The sequence below is a fragment of the Salarias fasciatus genome, assembly GCF_902148845.1.
Source record: "Salarias fasciatus chromosome 7 unlocalized genomic scaffold, fSalaFa1.1 super_scaffold_4, whole genome shotgun sequence".
In the NCBI taxonomy this organism is placed as follows: Eukaryota; Metazoa; Chordata; class Actinopteri; order Blenniiformes; family Blenniidae; genus Salarias; species Salarias fasciatus.
In genome coordinates, this window is record NW_021941229.1 from 12,067,169 (window position 1) to 12,087,023 (window position 19,855).

The 19,855-nt window shown below is 40.8% G+C and overlaps 1 protein-coding gene across 1 annotated transcript in view; it reads right to left on the minus strand.

The window, feature by feature from the left end:
• Positions 1-19,855, minus strand: part of LOC115382878 (matrix metalloproteinase-17-like) — a 79,855-nt gene that overhangs the window by 11,109 nt on the left and 48,891 nt on the right. The window contains exons 5-7 of the mRNA XM_030084826.1: positions 3,989-4,165; positions 2,913-3,015; positions 704-786 (exon numbers count right to left, since the gene is read on the minus strand). Coding sequence (XP_029940686.1) covers positions 704-786; positions 2,913-3,015; positions 3,989-4,165 — 363 coding nt within the window. The remainder of the gene's footprint in view (positions 1-703; positions 787-2,912; positions 3,016-3,988; positions 4,166-19,855) is intronic.

A 19,855-nucleotide genomic window follows, 5' to 3' on the forward strand; every position in this document is an offset into this window, starting at 1 on the left:
TTCTGGCCTGACTGTCCTTTTTGACCTTTGTGTTTATAAAGGCCTAAATCAGGATGAACTGTAGATAATAAGCAATCTATCCCAGCATTTACCCACTTTCACCAGAGCCTGCAGCAGAGATTAGTCATCTGGTAACATCGAAGATAGGGGTTCAAGGTTATCTTTAATTAGGGACATCAGACATCCCCAGAAACGAAACAGACACACATCACAAAGATCAGTGTGAAGTTAAAAGGATTGATTCAAAATGCAGCAGGCTTATTAAATTCAATTCACTTCTCTAAATGTCATAATAATCTATGAACTTGTAATTTCCAGTGAGTTAAACTGCTTCATTGCATACATTAAAAAGAAAAATTGAAAAGTCTGTAGAGATGTCAGTTAAAGTTCAGCGCACTTCACTAACACTTCCTGCTGAAGGTATGAGTCTGTTTCTTGTTTCCTTTGTCAGTAGGAGGCCAGGGGTCATTCCTCCAGAGGGCAGGCATGAAAGCCTGATGTAATCTGTGGACTGCAGCCTCTCAGCAGGGCTCAACCAGCTCAGCTGGGCATCTGCAGCCACTGCATCTCTCTTTATCTCCCATTCTCATCCCTGATTCATCCCCTCTTTCTGAAATGAGCCGTTTTTGCCACCGTGGCGCATTTAGATAACTTCTTGGTATTTACATGGCACTGATCTGTGGTCTGTTTTGGGCAGCGGTACCTTTGAAAAAGAAGGCCTCCCCTCGTATCTGGGCCACTGCATCAAAGTGACTGGTGCATCTGTCGGGGGCATCGCGTGCCAGTCTGGAAGAGAGGAGCAGGAAAGACGGAGGGAGGATAAGAATCTTTTATGTGATACTGGACATTTATGATCCTCAAGCCTGATCATAGATCATTATGGCCAAAAGATCATCTGCTGGATGGCAGGATGTGCTCCATTCATAAGGTCCCTCCAAGCTAAACAGAAGCAGAGAGGCTATCAGGACGGCATGGTGAGATCCCCGTGGAGCGTTTATCCCCGAGGTTTTTAAGTGATTTAAAGCACCAACGTGGCCGGCCTGTCAATGATGAAGCCATTAGCACTACGGAGCTGAGGGTGGGAGCCCGCCAGGCCTTATATGACCAACAAAGGTCTCTATTCAGCGCTCTGCTAACGACACACCGCTGCCCAGTGGCGGCACTGGTGGCCTCGTCAGGCCTCATGTCTGGTTTTTCCTCACATGATGGAATACATGATGAAGTTAGAGGACATCTAAAAATATGTCACAAAGGTGGTTAAAAATTCCACCACTTGTTTAACTTCACCATACATCTGATCTATGTGTGTGATTTGTGGAACCAGCTGGAATTATGAACATTCAGGATGAAAATATTTTCAGGTTTTTCTTCTTTTATTTGTTCTTGCTGTTGGAGCTCTTGGGAGACTTTTAAAGGTTACACCTCAGAGGGCTGGGAGTTTGAGCACAAACACATGCTCAAAATACATAAATGGATACAATTTTGTGTAATTATGCTCATGAACCTGAAAAGAAAAAAAAAACAACAAAAAAAAGAAAAAAAACAAATAAACTACCAGCTGATAGCTGCCCAACTTTCTTCAGGGAATTGGTTAATTAGATGGGCTGTCTCCCAAGCTCACTCTCCGACTCTTGGCTAATTTGCTTTGTTGGTGCTTCGAGACTTCATATCAAGCTCCAAGAAAGAAAACATTTCTTTTTTACAAAAAATGCTTTGCACTCATGCATAGATTCATTACACGACGTCTCAGTGGAAGCAAGGAGAAAGCATGAAGCTTAAAAAGCTCTCATAATGTAATTATGCCACTATAAAGGTGCCATCAGAATAAACTGATTTCTCTAACTAAGGACACGCAGCAGAGTGATGAATGCAGTAAATACCACCTGAACCATCATCAAAGAGCATTATTACAGAATTAAAACCAATCACTGGCTTTCTATGTAGTTTAAATATCGGGCGTCTTTTAGTAGCGCGACAGAGGTACAATAGTATAACTGACTGATGGAATTAGGAAAATGTGCCATGAATTTGCTCAGTATTTTTATGAAAGGGGTAAGTTAATTGATTCTGTTTTCTTTAATAATTTCTTTAAAAAAAAAAAAAGAGCAAGAAAATGACACCACTGGTCGTCTGTGCTTTATCTAAGGCTACATTCACACTGCAGGTCTTGATGCTCGATTCAGATTTTTTGCTGAGATCAGATTTATTCACACTACATATTAATGTGACCTCTATTAGAGTACACTGTGAACGAGATACGACCAGACAATGAACGCATGTGCAGACAAAAGTGAGGTGTCGGCCTGGTGGTAACTTTCTAAGGTGGACCGCTTCACGATTCTTGAATTCCAGTGGTTGAGCAATAACAGTCGTTATAATTTTGAGAAAATGATTAATGAAAGAAGAAAGCGATTGAGTAAAAAGAGAGCACAGCTTCCTCCGGCACAGATTTGTGACTTCAGTCCCAAGTCATTGATGTGGACGTCACATACATGCAGCTTGACCGTTCAGACACCGGTCGCCTTGAAAAATAGATACAGATCTGATTTGGTGCCAGATATGATCAAGGTCTGGGTCTGATGTGAAAAAATGAGAACTGCAACGTTTATACGGTCAAAAAACAGATGAGATTTGGGTCACTTCTGAGCAAAAAATCAGAATTGAGTCACATTTCCCTGCAGTGTGAAAGGAGCCTAATGCAACAAGACGCGCTTGTTCTTGGAAGCTCACGACTTCAAATTAAGTTAACAGACGCAGAAAGGTGCTAACTGTACTTTGTACTTTATTACTACTTCTAATCGTTGCACGATTTCATAACTATTGTAGTGAATGATAGTAGAATACACAATTATATTTCATGAGGAGGACATTATTCATAAGAAAGACAGGAAAGGTCTGTAAATTGTACTTACAGGATGTTGGACCTGTTCTCAGGAAGGTCCAGCAGGACGGGGGGCTCAGCTGTCTGAGAGGAGCTGCCTGGTTGGTTTGTGTGGGACACTGAGTCTCTGACACCTGAGACAGAACAGATCAAATGAAAAAGTCCCACAAGACTCAATGAAAGGCACAACAAACAAATCTATAATCCTACTTATTTATTCCCTTTTCCAACTCATTAGTGAATATTTTTCAGCATCTTCTCCTCCTTTAAGTCTGTCTCATCTCTGACTTCATTTGCTTTGATTCAGAACTCATCACCTCATCATTTATTCCTGGACTTCCCTCTCTCCTTCATGCTAATCATCTCCTGTCTCCCGCTTCACACCGCCACTTTCACCGTCAGGGAAAGGTGTGATAAAGTCACATGCATAACCAGGTCCAATTAACTCCGTCCATGTCTTCATTAAATCAATAACCTTGCTCTACAGAGCTCATCAATTGCTACCTCTGGGAAAAAGGAGGTATCAGTATAATACCCCTCCCGAGCCGCCACTAACAAATGGGTGTTTCACCGCTGTGCCAAGAGACACACATAATAATTACAGCAGAGGATCATGAGTCATGGTCAGCAGAGGAGGTTTCAGTAAATTATGGACCATTAAGCGGCATTGATCAGACATCAAAAGGGGGCTGAAGCGTGCTTGACATCCAGTTGCTATTGTGGAACCTTGGATGAAGCGCCAGTTTAGCCAGCGTGCGCTGCATAGTTTAAATATGGTGTATGTAATTGGATAATACTAATGACAAACATTTGCACAGAGCACCAATAGATATGACAGAGTAATGCCAACAGCATGACATAAAACAGTGAATTCTCATTAGTTTCATACATCCTGTTGCTTTCATGTTGCTGAGGAGCTTCTCTTTGTTACCTGACATTTTATTTGGTTTTACAGCATCATCAGTGCTAATCAAATACAATTTTTGTGTGTGTGTTGTGATCCACACCCCTCAGGCAGTTTCAATAAAGGAACCAATTTACTTCGTCTTCACCCCGCTTTAAAATTCCACACACACACACTTCAGATGGCCACATGGGCTCTCGTACCGTAAAGCTGCCAGACGCGGACTTTGTCCTCGTAGGGTAGATCATACTTCAGAGGGTCTCCCACGGGACCCTGGTAGTACGGCCTCATGATCGACTCGATGGCCGATGTGTGGACCAGACCGATGGCGTGGCCGAACTCATGGACCGCCACCGCGAACAGATCCATCCCGTGAGAGTCTGGAAGAGATGAAGATGAAGATGATAATTGGGAAGCAAAACAAAAGCTAGGAGATGACTTTGTGGTGGAAAACAAATACAATTTTTGAATAAAATAGAGGAATACAAAAGAAATAGAAAAGCAATGGACATTATTAGATGAGTGGTTTTCAAATTGTGGGGGAGTTTCTCCCTGGGGTGTGAACCTCAAGAAAGGAGAGAACCAGTAGGAAAACAGTTGGGGTCAGGTTGATTCCTTGTGTCAACATATGATATTATTGCTTTATATTTTACCTCTGCTACTTAATATAAATGTTCTCTTGGCTTTGTATTTATCAAATACTTGACATATTTTGTATGGCAAACTATTTGCCATGTATGGCAAATAATTTTATATGGCAGATTACCAGATAAAATGCAAAAGAGGAAGTGACTAAAATTTGGAAAAGATCTGGACCACATTCTGGATCTGGGATTCAGAATATGATCAGTGGCTGGAGGGGGGAAATTCCACTGCCAGGTGGAGCTATAGGTGCCAAGTGTCTTATTTTTTTAAAACACATGGTAAGAGTAAAACTATAAATATTTTTAGCAAAACACATTTTTACACCTAATTTTAAGTGTGATATAGATAAATTTAAATGCTGGAAAAGCTTCAGTGTAAATTCAAAGTGGAACAAATACAAACAGGATTAACCGTTGGTAGTGGAGGATAGGTAGAGCTGAGTGTCATCTGCATTATAAAATATTATAAACACACATTCAACTAACAAGATTTCATGAGCAAATTAGAAGGAATATAAAGTAAATGTACATTTGCCATTACAGTTGAAATGACTGCCACAGTTTAAACAGGTTTAATGGAAGGCTGTGTTCATGGATACAGTAGAACCGACTCACATTTACACCGATAACACTGGTTCAAAGTGCTCATGTATGTTTTAGACAAACATTGCCTTTGATTGATCTGTCTGTCTTCTCCCATCACTACAACAGAATAGCGGAAAGCCGCCACCTCTGAGTCTGGTTCTGCAAAGACTCAAAGTTGGATTTTTCTCTATAAAGTGCTGAGAAATGACTGCGTTGTACCTGGCGATATATAAATAAAGCTGAATTGAATTGACTTGAGCGAAGCCATAGGAAAAAGACCACTGTGCATCATGGACCACCGTGTGAAATGGGCCAGAGTGTAATTACTCCAAATAATTTAACGCTTGGTTTTTTTGTTTTTCTTCAATTTTCACTGAACAAGAACTTTTGACCGTAAATTTCAAAATGAGAAATTGGTAGTCATGGGTGTGACTGGAGAAAGACGAAAGGTGTAACACAGAACTGAAACATGATCACTACTTTTTGCTTGAAAACACAGTAAAGGCAGGTGGGGTCATCTTGACCCCAGAGGTCACTGGGTGTGAAGCAGTCGGAAGGATACTATTGGGTTAAAGAATATTGCTTTTTCTTAAATTGTGTTTTTTTCACATTACATAGGTTATATCATTTCAAAAATATATCAATACTTCTCCATGGGGGGGTCGACCTTCTATATTACACTGTGTTGGGGGTCTTCTGAGTTGAGTGTGCATATTCTTCCTGAGGATGCACTGATTTTTTGTGGGCATTCTGAGTGAATTAGTGTCTCTAATTTGAATGTCGATGTCAAGGCATGTGTTTCTTTTTGCATTGTTTGCCCTGTGATGGACTGGCGATCTGTTCCAGGATGTAACCGGCTTGTTGCTGAATGTTAGTTAATTTTCTCAGGGCCCAGTGACCCTGAGCTTGATGAAACATTGTGATCAATCAATAGATCCGAAAACAGACAGATTCAGTGAAAACAGCTGTATATTCTAGTTTTATCAATGAGGCAGAATCATTACAATATTTTGGTTGAGCCAAACTGTATAGAAGTTCTTCCCTTTCTACAGCTGCAGGCCTGCTTGGTGTGTAAATACATTTTGGGTAAACGGCCTCATCCCTTCATGACAAATGCCTCTGTGTCATTGGTCAAATGAGTTTAGCTCATTTTCAATTATAGACATGGATTCTGTGTGACTTTTTAGTAAAGGAACTTTTCAAAGGGCCCAAGCAAAGAGTCACCACTGTGACCTTTCAGCCCTGTTCAGGTGTTTCTTAACTCATCTGCTTGTGGTGGAAAATTAAGAGGCATGACAGACGGCTCAGGAGGCTCTGAATGCTGCAAGGTGTGTGGTGCAGAGAGATAACTGTGGTAATACCGCCGGAGTCCCTGAGCCACCAATCAAAATGTGAGTGTGGAAAGACACCTGAAGAGGCTGTAGGCTATTGAAGCACTTCCTCTCCATGTTCAGCCGGAACATGAAAAGAAAAAGCCTCCAAAACTCCTTGTCTGACTCTGTGAAGCAAGACAAAAACCTGGAGCTTGGAGATTTCCATTCGCAAAAACATTGAGAGCGAGCATGTCGAGCCAAGCTAGCTTAAGAGTTCCTTGGTGGCTCGATTCAAGTCTGCGTTCCGTTAACCTCAGGTTGGCCTCGGCGCTGTGCACGGACCCGCGCTTACAGTATCCACCTGAGGTGTTCAGGAAGCAAATGCCAGCTCTAATCTACAGGAGCACATGGTACAGGTGAACAAAAGGAAGGCTGGAGAGAGAGAGAGCAGCGGCTCAGAGCAGAGGATGTGCCGGATCATCATGTTTAGGTTCACTTGAAGCTGACAGAATAGACATAATGCCTGCGGACAAAGTCGGAGCACAGAGAATTGTGTGAATTAACTGGATTCATTTGGTGAGGCAGAGACAGATAGAGGGACAGAGCAGACATTTGTGCAGCTCTGCAGACGGTCCAGTTCTTCAGGGTTCAGTCTTTGTTCTTTCAGAATCACCACTGACCCATTAAGCAGCTTTTTATCTTCCCAAAAGTTTTCATCACCGAGAATAGAAATTAAAGAGTTTCATTCACAAGACCTCAAAACCTTCAAATCCTCCCATCCTCAAAATTTTCAATCAGAGGACTCATAGAAGATCTATTAAAAGCCTGGCTACAGAACATCTGAGCCCCTCCTGGATGCCCTGAGGTTCGCCTTCAGGGCTACATGTTTATGGACGATGCAGTGAGGATGAGTGTGGTGGAACATCGTCAGAAACAGAGAATCAAAGTTATCTGGCTCACACGGCTGCGGGGAATGTCTCATGTTCAGCTAATCACAAACCTTTGATTTATCAGATCGAGTTATAAAGTGATAAATGACGCACTTCAGCCAAGAGCCTGAATTCCTGGTTGATGCCAAAAGTATCAACAGACGAAACGAAAGTTTTACACCAACTTGTGGAGGAAGTTGGTATTACAGGATGTAAATAAGCAGGGATGAGCCGGTCCATGGGTCACATGACGGTGTAGTGGTCAGCACTCAAAGTGAGAATATCCCTGGTTCAAGTCTGAGGTTGGGGGTCATTCTGTGTGTGACATTTCTCTGTGGGTACTTTCAAAATAAAAGCAATAAAACACACATTTTGTCATTCATATTACAGTAATTAAAGCATTTGTGATTAATAGAGCTGGGCAACGATTAAATTTTTTAATCGCGATTAATCACACCCCAATCCTGGAGTTAATCGCGATTAATCGCGATTAAAATGGCTCATTTGAAGTCTGCGGATTCCAATCAAAATGTGTGTGTGTTACATAAATAATTTTACATTTCATCAAATATGATTTATAATAGCTTAAAATACCAGACTCTCGGCTTGGAGCACAGGACAGATTAGATTAACGGCGACATTTTTTTTTCTCGCGCGATAAGACTCTCGCGATAACGCAGCACGTTATCGCCGTTAACGGCCCAGCTATAGTGATTAATTTTGGAATCTTTGATAAAAACAGTTCTTACAGTTTTAAACATAATAGAGATATAGAATAAATGTGTGCGGTTTGTTTTTTATTCATGTATGATGTGGAGCAAATGGAAAATCACTGTTGACTATCAGTTGATGATTTATGAAAAACACACTTTCATGTTTTGTTCTGTAGTTGGGGGTATGCTCTGATTTTGTATGATAAAAAAATGGGAAAAAAGCACAATCATGACGATCATTGTATTTATTTTAAAATTTCCATATTTACAAAATAAATGTCCACATTTACACAATAAATACACCTTCAAATGTCCACATTTGAAGGTGTATTTATAGGTTAATAACAAATCTGTGCCAAGGAACTAATTTAAGTTGTTTATTTCAAAACAACACTTGTTATTATGTGCCTCATTTGAAGATCAGATGCTGCCGTCTCCCATCCTGTCAATAATGCGATTACTAAATATGCAATATGGTCTGATACAGCACAACATAACAAATCTGTGATAAGAGGAAGAAAATAAACAGACCAAATCAATACAGCAAGACATACTATGACATATTCCCAAGACTCCCAAATCCAAATGACACAAGTCAGCATGGGAGAAGAATTCTCATTTATAACTGGATCCTCTAAAAAGACTCAGCAGGAGATGCACTTCACGCAACAGCTGAGGACATTCAGGACGTCGATGGCGGCGGTGGCTCACAGCCAACAGTCAGTCCACCGTGACGTACATAATGCTGACTGGTTTGAGCCACGCAGGAGAAAATCGGACAAAAGGAGGGAAAAAAAAAATCAGCAACCAGCAACCAGAGCCAACAACTCACAAAAAGTCTGCTCCTCAATGTCCCTGAAGGTTACATTGAACATCAGTGTCATCACGTCCCATCGCAACAAAATGGACAATATTTAATGCTGCATTGGAAATAATGTGAAGACGTCTGATAAAATAATCAGACTGTTACTCTCATTTATAACATTTTGGAAAAATGTTAGAAGTTAGAAAAAATTCCCCCAAGGGATTAATAAAGTGTTACCATCCTATTCTTGTTTATGGTAATGAGTGTCATTAATTGATATATGAGCTTCATCATAAAGTAGATTAACTGTTCAGTAATGTATCCATCCATCCATCCATTTTCTACCACTTATCTGGGAACAGGATGCGGGGGCAGCAGTCAAAGTAGGCCCAGTATGTCCAGACTTTACTGTCGAAGGAAGATCATTTCAGTCGCTTGTATCCGGGATCTTGTCCTTTCGGTCATGACCCAAATCTCATGACCATAGGTGAGGGGGGGAATGTATTGACTGATAAATCGAGAGCTTTCGCTTTCGACTCAGCTCCTTCTTCACACCAACAGACCGATACAACGACCGCATCACTGCAGACGCTGCACCGATCCGCCTGTCAATCTCACACTCCAGCCTTCCCCGACTCACGAACAAAACCCCAAGATACTTGAACTCCTCCACTTGGGGCAAGGTCTCTCCGCCAACTTGAAGAGGACAGACCACCTTCTTCCGGTGGAGGACCACGGCCTCGGATTTGGAGGTGCTGATCCTCATCCCCATTGTTTCACACTCGGCTGCAAACCGCCCCAGTGCATGCTGCAGGTCTGGGTTCGATGAAGCCAACAGGACAACGTCATCTGCATAAAGCGGAGACAAAATCCTGTAGCTATCAAACTGGAACCCCTCCCACCCCTGGCTGTACCAAGAAATTCTGTCCATAAAAATGATGAATAGAACCGGTTTAGTAGTGTATATTTCTTATGAATATATATAAGAAAAATAAATACAGGTGACTTCTTGTTGATTCTTTATTGATGGTCATATGTTTGTTTTCTTGCTTAATAAGTGCTTCACTCAGAAAACAGATGAGATTAGATGATAACTAATATGAGACATATACGTAGACCATAATAAATGTACATATATATACGAACATATATTCTACATGGTTCTCATGTATAAATGTAACAATATCCCTACAGCCGTTGTGTATATTCACCCACTCATACCACACAAATATTAATCATATCTGAAAGGAGGAAAGACCAAAGCTTATTTAATCCTATATCTCCTTCTCTTAACCCAGCCTGTATGTAAATATAAATAGGGTGTTGTTGACTTTGCTTATGTGGATTTTCATGAAATAATTATTTGTGATTTATTAGGTGAAGCCTGCAAATTCTCCTTGTGCATGAGAATATGCTGTAACTTGGTTCTTCCTCTAATCCTTTATAACAAAGCCTCAAAACACACACTCTGCAGTTCTCTTCATGTTGTACACAGCCTGCAGGACTGCAGGTTAAACCTTGATGAGGACTCGGTGCTGGTGGTATCAGATCTCACTCAGTCTGAAAATATTACACAAGTTTGAAACATAGCCTGATGTAATGGCTCCTTTCTTCACTACTTGGGTAAAATGTGGGGGCGCAGCTATGCCTAAGGTGGAGGGAGGGAGCCTGGGGGCTATTTCTTCAAATCTGAAGGGAATCCCTGCAATGCTCTGGTCCACTATTACATCTGCAGCTTTTAACATCATGTGTGTTTGATTTGAGCATCAGACATGAGTCAGAGGTTTTTCTGACTGTAGATGATGGTAAAATGAATAAAGAAGGTTCAATCAAAATGGTCAGTCTGAAAAAAGACAAATAAATGACATTTATATGTAAAAAATGTAGGAAAGAGTTTGACTGAACAAAATTGGAAACAATTTCCGGTGCATCTGAGCAAATTCACTATTTCTTCTTACCAGTTATATGCAGAGACTGGAACTTTTCAAAGCAACAGTATAAGATGCAGTCGAGTTTCTACTGCTATGAGAGTAAATAACACGTGCATAGCGTGTAGGAAAGTGTAAATGAATATAAATAAATGTAAATGTCTGCATTTTCACAAATTGCAACAATCTTTAATAGCACTCAGTGTTCCAGAATGGAATTTAATCATGTATTCTATGACTGTAATATACTGAGGGTGTCTAATTTGGGAAAATCATGAAGAAATATGAATATGAACACCAAACTCTTAATAAAGGGTTCAGTCTTTCCTTTCCCTCCCTTGTCTCTTGAGTTTTCTTCTGTCTTATTCATTAAAATGCAGCAACAAAAACTCTGTGTTTTGCCTTATATTTCATCTGGTACTCAATGAGACATCAGGATTTCTTTTTCTTCACAAACAAAAATTAAAATAAGTGATTTCAGTACTTCGTAATGTTAGATTTTTAAGGGAAAAAACCACTTTTTTGAGTGGGTTTAGTTTTCATATGAAGCTGCTCCGTCTCACTTCTTATTGACTTGATCTCATTGGAAGAGCAAACCAAATATAAATGTATTCACATGTGAGGATAAGGTTTGTTTATCTGCTCGTCTGTTATGAGAAGCCGTTTGTGGATTTTGTGGTTTGTTTATCGCCTCTGGATTCTGATCCTGTTGCTGTTTTCCTGCCGTGATTTTTCTCCCTCCCCCGTTTTCTATTTGGTTTTGTACCTGTAATTTGTTATTGTCTGCTCCGTTACAGACGGCATCAGTCTGGAGGAGCAGAGGCATGAAAACGAGGACACAGCAGAGACGTGACGTAACGTAAAGACGGCCTTTAAAGACAAAACTTTAAATTGCTCTCCCAATAATCCTCTGGAAAATAAACAGTAATAGCATTTTGCAGCATCGGGAGATTCATGTCTCTCATTGATTCAGCTTTCTTCCCATATTCTTCAAGAGGCTGTGATAGCACAGTCACACATTTCTCTTTCTTTTATTGACCAACAAAACTCACAAAGACAAAGACAAAATCCGTCTATGATCTCATAACCTGAACAGAGTCTCTTCAACAATCTCAACACAAGTTGGCAAATCTTCATCAAGCAGGATTTCAAAATCTTGGGGAAATGAATGTTTCATGTCTTGTCAAGTAAAACAAAATATTAAACTTGTGGAGAGTTGAAGAAGTAACAATTTTGACCGAAGCCAGACTTCACCTCATTATATTTTTGCACTTCCATGAAAGTTTGACTTTGTTCTAATAAAACAAATCAACCCTGAGCTGGGTGTATTTTTATAACTGACGTCCCGTCGCTTCACCTTCCTGTGTGTGAAAACTGTCACCAAATTCTTCATTTAATATGATTAAAAATAGATCCAACAAAAGTTTTTGTTCAAGTGCAGCTGAAGGTGAGATCAACATTTTGAATCGATCTTTAAACCCACTCCGAGTATTGCTCTGAAGCAAGGCAGAGGATCTGAAATGTCTTCAGTGGTCTGTGGTTCCCTCTCAGACATTTTCCAACCAGCTCTTCTTTTCACAGACGTCACATTCGATGTGCGTCATGTTTCTGTGGTCAAGTCACCTCTCATCTCTCTTCTTTTCTCATAAGTTCTGTCTTTTTACATCTGTTGTGCATCGACCCACTGACCCATCCGTCCGTCCCGTCTTACATCTTCTGTAACCTGGTTAGTCCGAGTTCGGGTCGCACGGAGGTGAAGTGAGAGGGACGGAAAAAAAAAAAAATCACCTGTCTGTCCATTCCAGGACGAGAACAGAGAGTCAGACGAGGACTTTTTCTAGTGTTGTGCAGCACATCCCTCCGTAGCCTGAGGTAAGCCACACAATGCTGCAGAAAACCTCCCTAATTCCACTTTGATGAATAACCGAAGCTGTTCTGATGAGGTTAAAGAAAGTAAATACTGTTTTGAACAATGAAAACTAGAACAAATACGTGAAAAATCAACTTATGCACAATAACATGAACAAGTACTGACATCAGTCCAATAAGCAATGAAACATTTAAATAAGACTCTGACTGGGTGGTCTGGTCGCCACTATTACTGCTCCGATTATGAGGATACGACGGTGTAAACATCAGGGAAACATCAGGAAATCAACAATGGAGGTTAGAGGGAAGAAAGTCAATTGATGAAATGTGCAATTTGAAAAACCATAAGTGTAGCTGAAACGATGACTGAAAGTCATGTAGAAAAACTTGACATAATAAGAGGAAAAACATTAGATTTTTAGGATGAAACATCGACCATGGTCTGTCTGCTATTAGGAGTTTATGGTTCTGGATATGTGAATATAAAGTGATGTTTTATGAAATGTTTTGATCTCTCCCCAATGAAGACATTAAGTTATGCCATTAACACACACACACACACACACACACACACACACACACACACACACACACACACACACACACACACACACACACACACTGAATGTCATGAAAAATTCACCTGCTTAATGATGCTTTTATTTTGGTCTGGCTAATCAGTGTGTATAAGCAGATTGCTGGCTGAGTGATAATTAATAGATGCAATATGCCGCCTGTCAAAGCAGAAGCAGCACTTCCAGACCTCCACTTATTTGATCTAACTGTGACTCCACCTCTCGCGGCTCTAATGGACGGTGGAGCATCAATCCACGCAGCGGGGGCGAGTCGCTCAGCTAAATGTGTTGCCTGATTTCCAGAATTCAGCATCATCGTTCACATTAGGAGATGACCTTAACAGACCCGGGACTCAGGCTCCTGCTGAAAAATATGCACCAGGAGATGGGGGAAGGGAACGATCAGAGGTAAACACTCATGCTCGGATTTGGTCTTGATTAGGTTCATATTTTCTAAAGACGATTACAAAACCAAACAATCTGCTGAAGCACCTACACTCACAGAGGTTTCAGCTCCTGGGCCGATCTCATGTCCTCTCACAGGATTAACCACGCTTGTGAAAAAAGTTGCTCAGAACAACAGTTTACAAATCGGATCACTTTGAGGAAACAGAGCCAGCTGCTGTTATACAAGCAGCCAGATATGCAGACATGTGGAAACTGACGTTCAGTGAGGCAGATCCTCAGAGACCGGCTGACGACGCTGCGAGAGAGAGCAGCAAGGTGAGGCTGCCAGAGTGTGACGTGAAGAATTAAGAGCTGCTTAATTACCGTTTTTTTCCCCCCCTCTCCTGCCTCTGCGCTCCAGCATGGCACAGAAGACAAACTTAACAGCCAAACAAAGCACTGAAATCCAGAGGTGAGCGGAGCTTCATCCCAAAGCTGCAGAACAGCAGAGGATTTTAGCAGGACTGTGGCTTTCTTCAGGGAGCTGATTAAAAAGGCACATTCAGAGCAGCTTTCTTTTAAGAAGCCTTAACGGTTAAAAATAGCAATCTGCTTGCTTTACAGATCAAAAAGTTTGATACACTAAGTGCAGATTTCACCCTTGAGGGGATTCATCACTGAGGAGGAAAGAAATATCCTTGAAGATCTGAGGAATCTATCCATACTTTCACTTTGTCGCCACACTGAGGGCCGTTTAACTGGACTAACACGCTGGTTAAAACCCTGAATTATTAATTGCTGGTTTATCAACATCATTTTACTGTGAGCTTTGCAGAACAAAGTCAATATTCTGCAGTTTAATGACTGTAAAGTGTTACGATGCAGGCAGAAGAAATGAAGAGGGTGTGTTTTGTGGACAAAGCCACACCTCTGACCTCTGACCCCCATTAACCGGAGCCACGTCTACGCAGCTGTTGTCGGCTCCGCCACTCACTTCTGTGTCAGAACACACGCTGTGGTCGCGCCACACCGCGGTCCTGCCTGTCCCACCACCGCGGCTCGGTGGGGGGTCTGATTGGAGCAGATTGAGCTGCTGTCCTCCAGCATATGGTTCACAGCCCCGACAGCCAGAAAACAAAGGAGCGAGATCCACACAGGTCCTGGCCTCATCACACACTCACCAGCTGGGTTAGACAGACTCTCTCACACACACACACACACACACCGCTGCCTCCATCCTTCAGGCTGAGATCAAACTGCTGCTGAATCCTTCCACAGCCTTTTCTTGTGTCGAGCGTTTAGTAGAGCAGAAGTGTGATAACCAGATATCAGGGAGCGACAAGCAGGAAAACAACAAACTGAACCAGTGTGGACCACAAATCTGCTTCATCTGTGATTCAGAGCTCAAAGATACAAAAAGTGATAATTTTGTTCCTGCATTCTCACTAATAAGGACATTTATTCCATGGATGTTTTGATTATCTCATCTTGGGATAAAAAGATAAGGTAAGTAAGTAAAAAAATGAAGAAGAAATCCAATTATGACCCAAATTCTCCATGAAATGTGATACAGCTGGTTAAAAAGAAAGGTTTTCCAGCACCTCTCTCTCTCTCTCACACACACACACACACACACACACACACACACACACACACACACACACACACACACACACACACACACACACACATCTCCAACTTCCCCACAGTGAAAGAAATGTCAAACTGGAGTGTGTGCAGTTCTGTCTGACATTTATATACAAATGCTTTGAAAGTGCATTCTGAAATATGCCAGTGGCTCCGAAACCGGTTTGGCTCTAATCTACCAAAGATTGTGTGTGTGTGTGTGTGTGTGTGTGTGTGTGTGTGTGTGTGTGTGTGTGTGTGTGTGTGTGTGTGTGTGTGTGTGTGTGTGTGTGTGTGTGTGTGTGTTTGTACAGACAGCTAAGTAACAGAGACAAGCTGATCCAATCGGGCCGCAGCGCCTAACTTTACCACAAGAGCAAAAGTAGTTCATAACATTCAGCTCCTAATGGCCAATAAAACATGAAGACACTTAATACTGCTTATACAAAGCAACATTAATGAAACATTTCAAGAATAATTCACTTCAAAAGCACTTTGATTTTAGTAGTTATTATGGGGGCTTTATATTATGAATAATTACGGCAGTTTTAGGTAATGGGAATATATTAACTTTATTCATTTAAGTGCCATAAAGAAGTTTTGTATGTTTTAATATTCTTAGGATTGCACTCAGCTAATTATCGATTTTGACATAAAATCAGCCATGAAGGCTTGAAGCTTGATTTTAAAGTATGTGGTTCATTTAAAGGCTGTGATTTGACCGAATATGGTGTGATCAGTTGTGGAAAAATAAGACGTTACTTCTTAGAGAGTTTGTCGACTGGTTTGTCTTCCTTATAGACGGACTCTATTAAACAAAGCAATGCACACAACACCAACTCTATGATGGAGATAGACACAAATTACAAGGTCTGTATCAGCGTCATGATATTCTAATAGTTCCAAAGTCACTGCTCACTTCAATGAAAACAAAACTCTGGAACATCTAGCTAAAAAACAAAAAAAAAAAAAACAAAAAAACAATAACCTTCATTGTTTGCCTTTGCTTTTAAGGCTAATTGAAGATTCCTTATGCAGATAGCAAAACAACACTTCCATATATTTAATGTGGATGTTTACTTTTAGTTGGACTCGAAAACAGCGGCTTAACACAATTTCTGTATAAACCAGCTGCAGAGAGCTCGTGGCTCTGATAATTACTGTCGTCCTGCTGCTGCTGTTTGACCCTCATCAGTCACATTAATGGAAAATGCAGCCTTTTAAATTTCCTTTCAGAAACCAAACCGCTTGAATTCGAGCACTGTTGGATTGTTACTGGTTTAAATCAGTCAGTTTTTATACAATAATGTTAAGGAGGATTACACATCACATCAGCATGATCCCAAATAAGAAAAGACTAAACAAGAACAACTAAATCAAATTAAAAAGTGGCCTTTCTTACATCTAAATGTAACAGAAATGACTTAAGATGCTGTTTTAAAGCAGAAAAACTCCTGTCTCGACATTTTAGAGATAAAAGAAAAACCTAATTGTGACAAATAACTTTTGAAAGACTGCATGATGAGGAAAAGTGCTTGGATACTGAAAAAAAAACAGACAAAACATTCATTTTTCATAATGATCCAAGATAACATAACATATGGGTTTGTCATGTCCACGATGCACTGAACAACAAAATCTACACACAACCCTGAAACACACCGGCTGCCACTGTCTCCACTCAGAAGATCACTCATACTGTCAGCACTGTGTTCACATCTCTCCTGGTTTTTGTTTGTCTTTAAAAAGTTTTTCATATCTGATTGTGTCTTGAATTCATATTTCATTCAGGAAACATTTGATCTGAAGAGGCTGAAAAGAGAAGGAGGTGGAGGAAAGTATTGACTGCCAAGTTGTGGAGTTGTGTTTCTCCCGGAAGGAAAGAGGCGCCGCCTGGAATTAGGAGAGGAGTAACAGCGTCCTTACAGATCACAAACTTCTGGCATTCTTTCATTTATTGGCTTTGGGGACTTTTTAGCAGATGGAGGCAATACAGCGAGGCGGTAACCATTACTGTTGCCCTGCTAATTTTCAGTCCTATAGTAACACAAAAAACTCAACAAAGACGTCAATAGCCCACAGGCTCCAGATATAATTATAAGACTCAAAGTTTTTTTTTTTTTCTAATATATTTTACGGAACAAAAACTGGAACAGAAGCCAACAATAGATTACCTGATGTCTGTTATCTGCGTTTGAGTATAAACTTTTCAACTCAAGATCAAATTTAACCACCAAAGCTGATAAGTGAGGGCGGATTTCATGGAAAACACAGAGCTGCAACCAGCAGCACGTTTACAGCACTGAAGCTGTTTGTGCCTGAAACAAAACTAACAATTCAACCAGCACAGCGTCTCCCCAAAGCGATTAGTTACAAGTGCAAAGGTGTGAAGACTGTCAGGTCTGGATTTTCTCCACAAATATCTCCGTCCTTCAAGCTGATTTTTGCTTTTTGTAGCTACTGTCAGTGCAAATGCTTCTTTCTTTTTGGGTTTGCCCTGTGATGGACTGGTGACTTGTCCAGGGTATAATGTACCGTTGTGACCCTGAATGGGGTAAAGAAGTGTACAAGATTAATGCGAAAGCAGTGAGGCATAAAAACTATTGAATCTGAAGGCTGGGGACTTTCTTTTAAGCCATATAAATATATTTACTCCAGTAAGTACAATGCTCGTATCAGTTGAGATTCTCACATCACCGCCCACCCTGTTCAAACAGCAGACAGATCGGTGCACATTTGTGCACTGATGGGTGTGTTGGTGTTGAAATAAGATGTGGTCAGCCTCACTGATGATGCATTACTGTCTCCAGAAAGCAAACGCACGACTGACCGGGAGAGGAACACCATCTCAAGTCAATGAAGCAATGTTTTCAAGCTATTTTAAGGTTCAGAGTGCAGGAATGTGTGGCTCACATGTGTGCACTCTGTTTGCTCAGTATAGTTTTTGCCAAGGCTAAATTAGTAGATTTATTTATTTATTTTGCATCAAGCTGCTTGTAGAATTCTCAGAGTTTACATGGGACGTGTTTGGTCGGGCTAAACAACAGATGCTCCAGCATACTATCCATGAACTGTCACACAGACACAGCTGCTCAGATCCTTCAGAAATTACAGTCTCTAAATATTACATCCACAGTCAGACTTCTGATGAACTGTTCGTTGTTTTTCCACACACTGACTACAGGAGTGAGCAAATATCCTTCCATCTTCCCTGCAGCAGGACATAAACTGAGCATCCAATATGATGAACATATAGAAAAATATCCTTATTCATCATCACAGGTAATTCTAGAGACAAAAAATAACCTCAGTTAACCTCACTGGATGTTTTCAGACTGTATATTCTGAGGATATCAAACTTTTCAGTTCAGGAGCCAGTTTCACCCAGACCAGTAAACTCATACCATAATAACCTTTAAATTTAAAGGCCGAACTGTTTGATTGTGGCGCAGAATGCACATGATGAAAATGTTCAGATAATCACAAAACCTAACAATTTCTGCTGAAAATTACTATAATGTCAACATAATTTTTAATGATACCTTCTTGTGCTAAATGAAATTCCCAGAAGTCTTCTTCAATAGCTGTTGCATTATTTATGTTTATAGAAAATCTCCCTGACAGCAGGACTGTGAATCTTACTCGCTGGCATTGAGAGAGCTGCAGTAACTTTCATGGCAGCATCATGACTATTTTTAAAAATGTTAAAAAAAAAAAGTTTTCTTTGAAATGTTTATGGTTTGCTTGGTCGTTTGGCTGCACTGGAGAAACTTGCAGGCCTGTTTTGGCCCTCATGCCTTATGTTTGGCAGCTCTGGTGTGTTCAGTGAAAATCCAGGATAATATGTAAAAAACAAAAAACACCGACATGTATGCTTATTATGTAAGATGTAGGCAGAAGAACATTCTCAGACCAGGAACGTCCGTGTGTGGACGGTCCTAACCACTACACCACCGTGTGCTGCTGAACAAATATCTGTCATTCTCAGACTTTTGATTGAGAAAATATGTGTCAAACTTTCCATTTCCAAGGTCAAATCTGACAACTAATGCTAAACTTTACACCTGCTATTCCTCGACTCTGGAAGAATGTGAGAACGCTCCAGTCAAATATTTATCACTTTGTCTCCGCCTCTCCTCTCATCATCACTTCCTCTCCTCTCCATCCATCCATCTCGGGAAAAGAAGGGATGAATGCAGGCGGTGAGTGAGCGGAGGAGAGAGGAAGGTCATTTTGAGTTCAGTCATCCAGATGAAAGGAAGAATAAAGAAAGCCAGTCAGAGAAAAGGAGAGTTAATGATTTATGCTGTCATTCGTGTGACCGTGCTGAGACAGTCCCTGCCTGATGATGCATTCAGTGACCAGATCGCTCCATCCGCTGATTCCATCTGGATGACTGGACCTGTAACACTCCCCCACCCTCCTCCACTCGCCAAGTCCTCTCCACTTTCCTTTCTTTCCTTTTTTTCTTCAAAGCAAAGTACAGTGAGCAGATAATGAGGTGATGCTGAGTGACCAAACAGGCAACGTTTTAAAGAATCTGATCATTTATCCACATTCTGAGAAAGAAAACGCCGACGAATTCACAAATAAGTGACACAGTGGTGGTTCTGGATGTGACTGATCTCACTGATCTCATCTGATCTCACTGTACCGTGAATACATGAATGAGCGAGGAAATGAAATATGGCCGAGA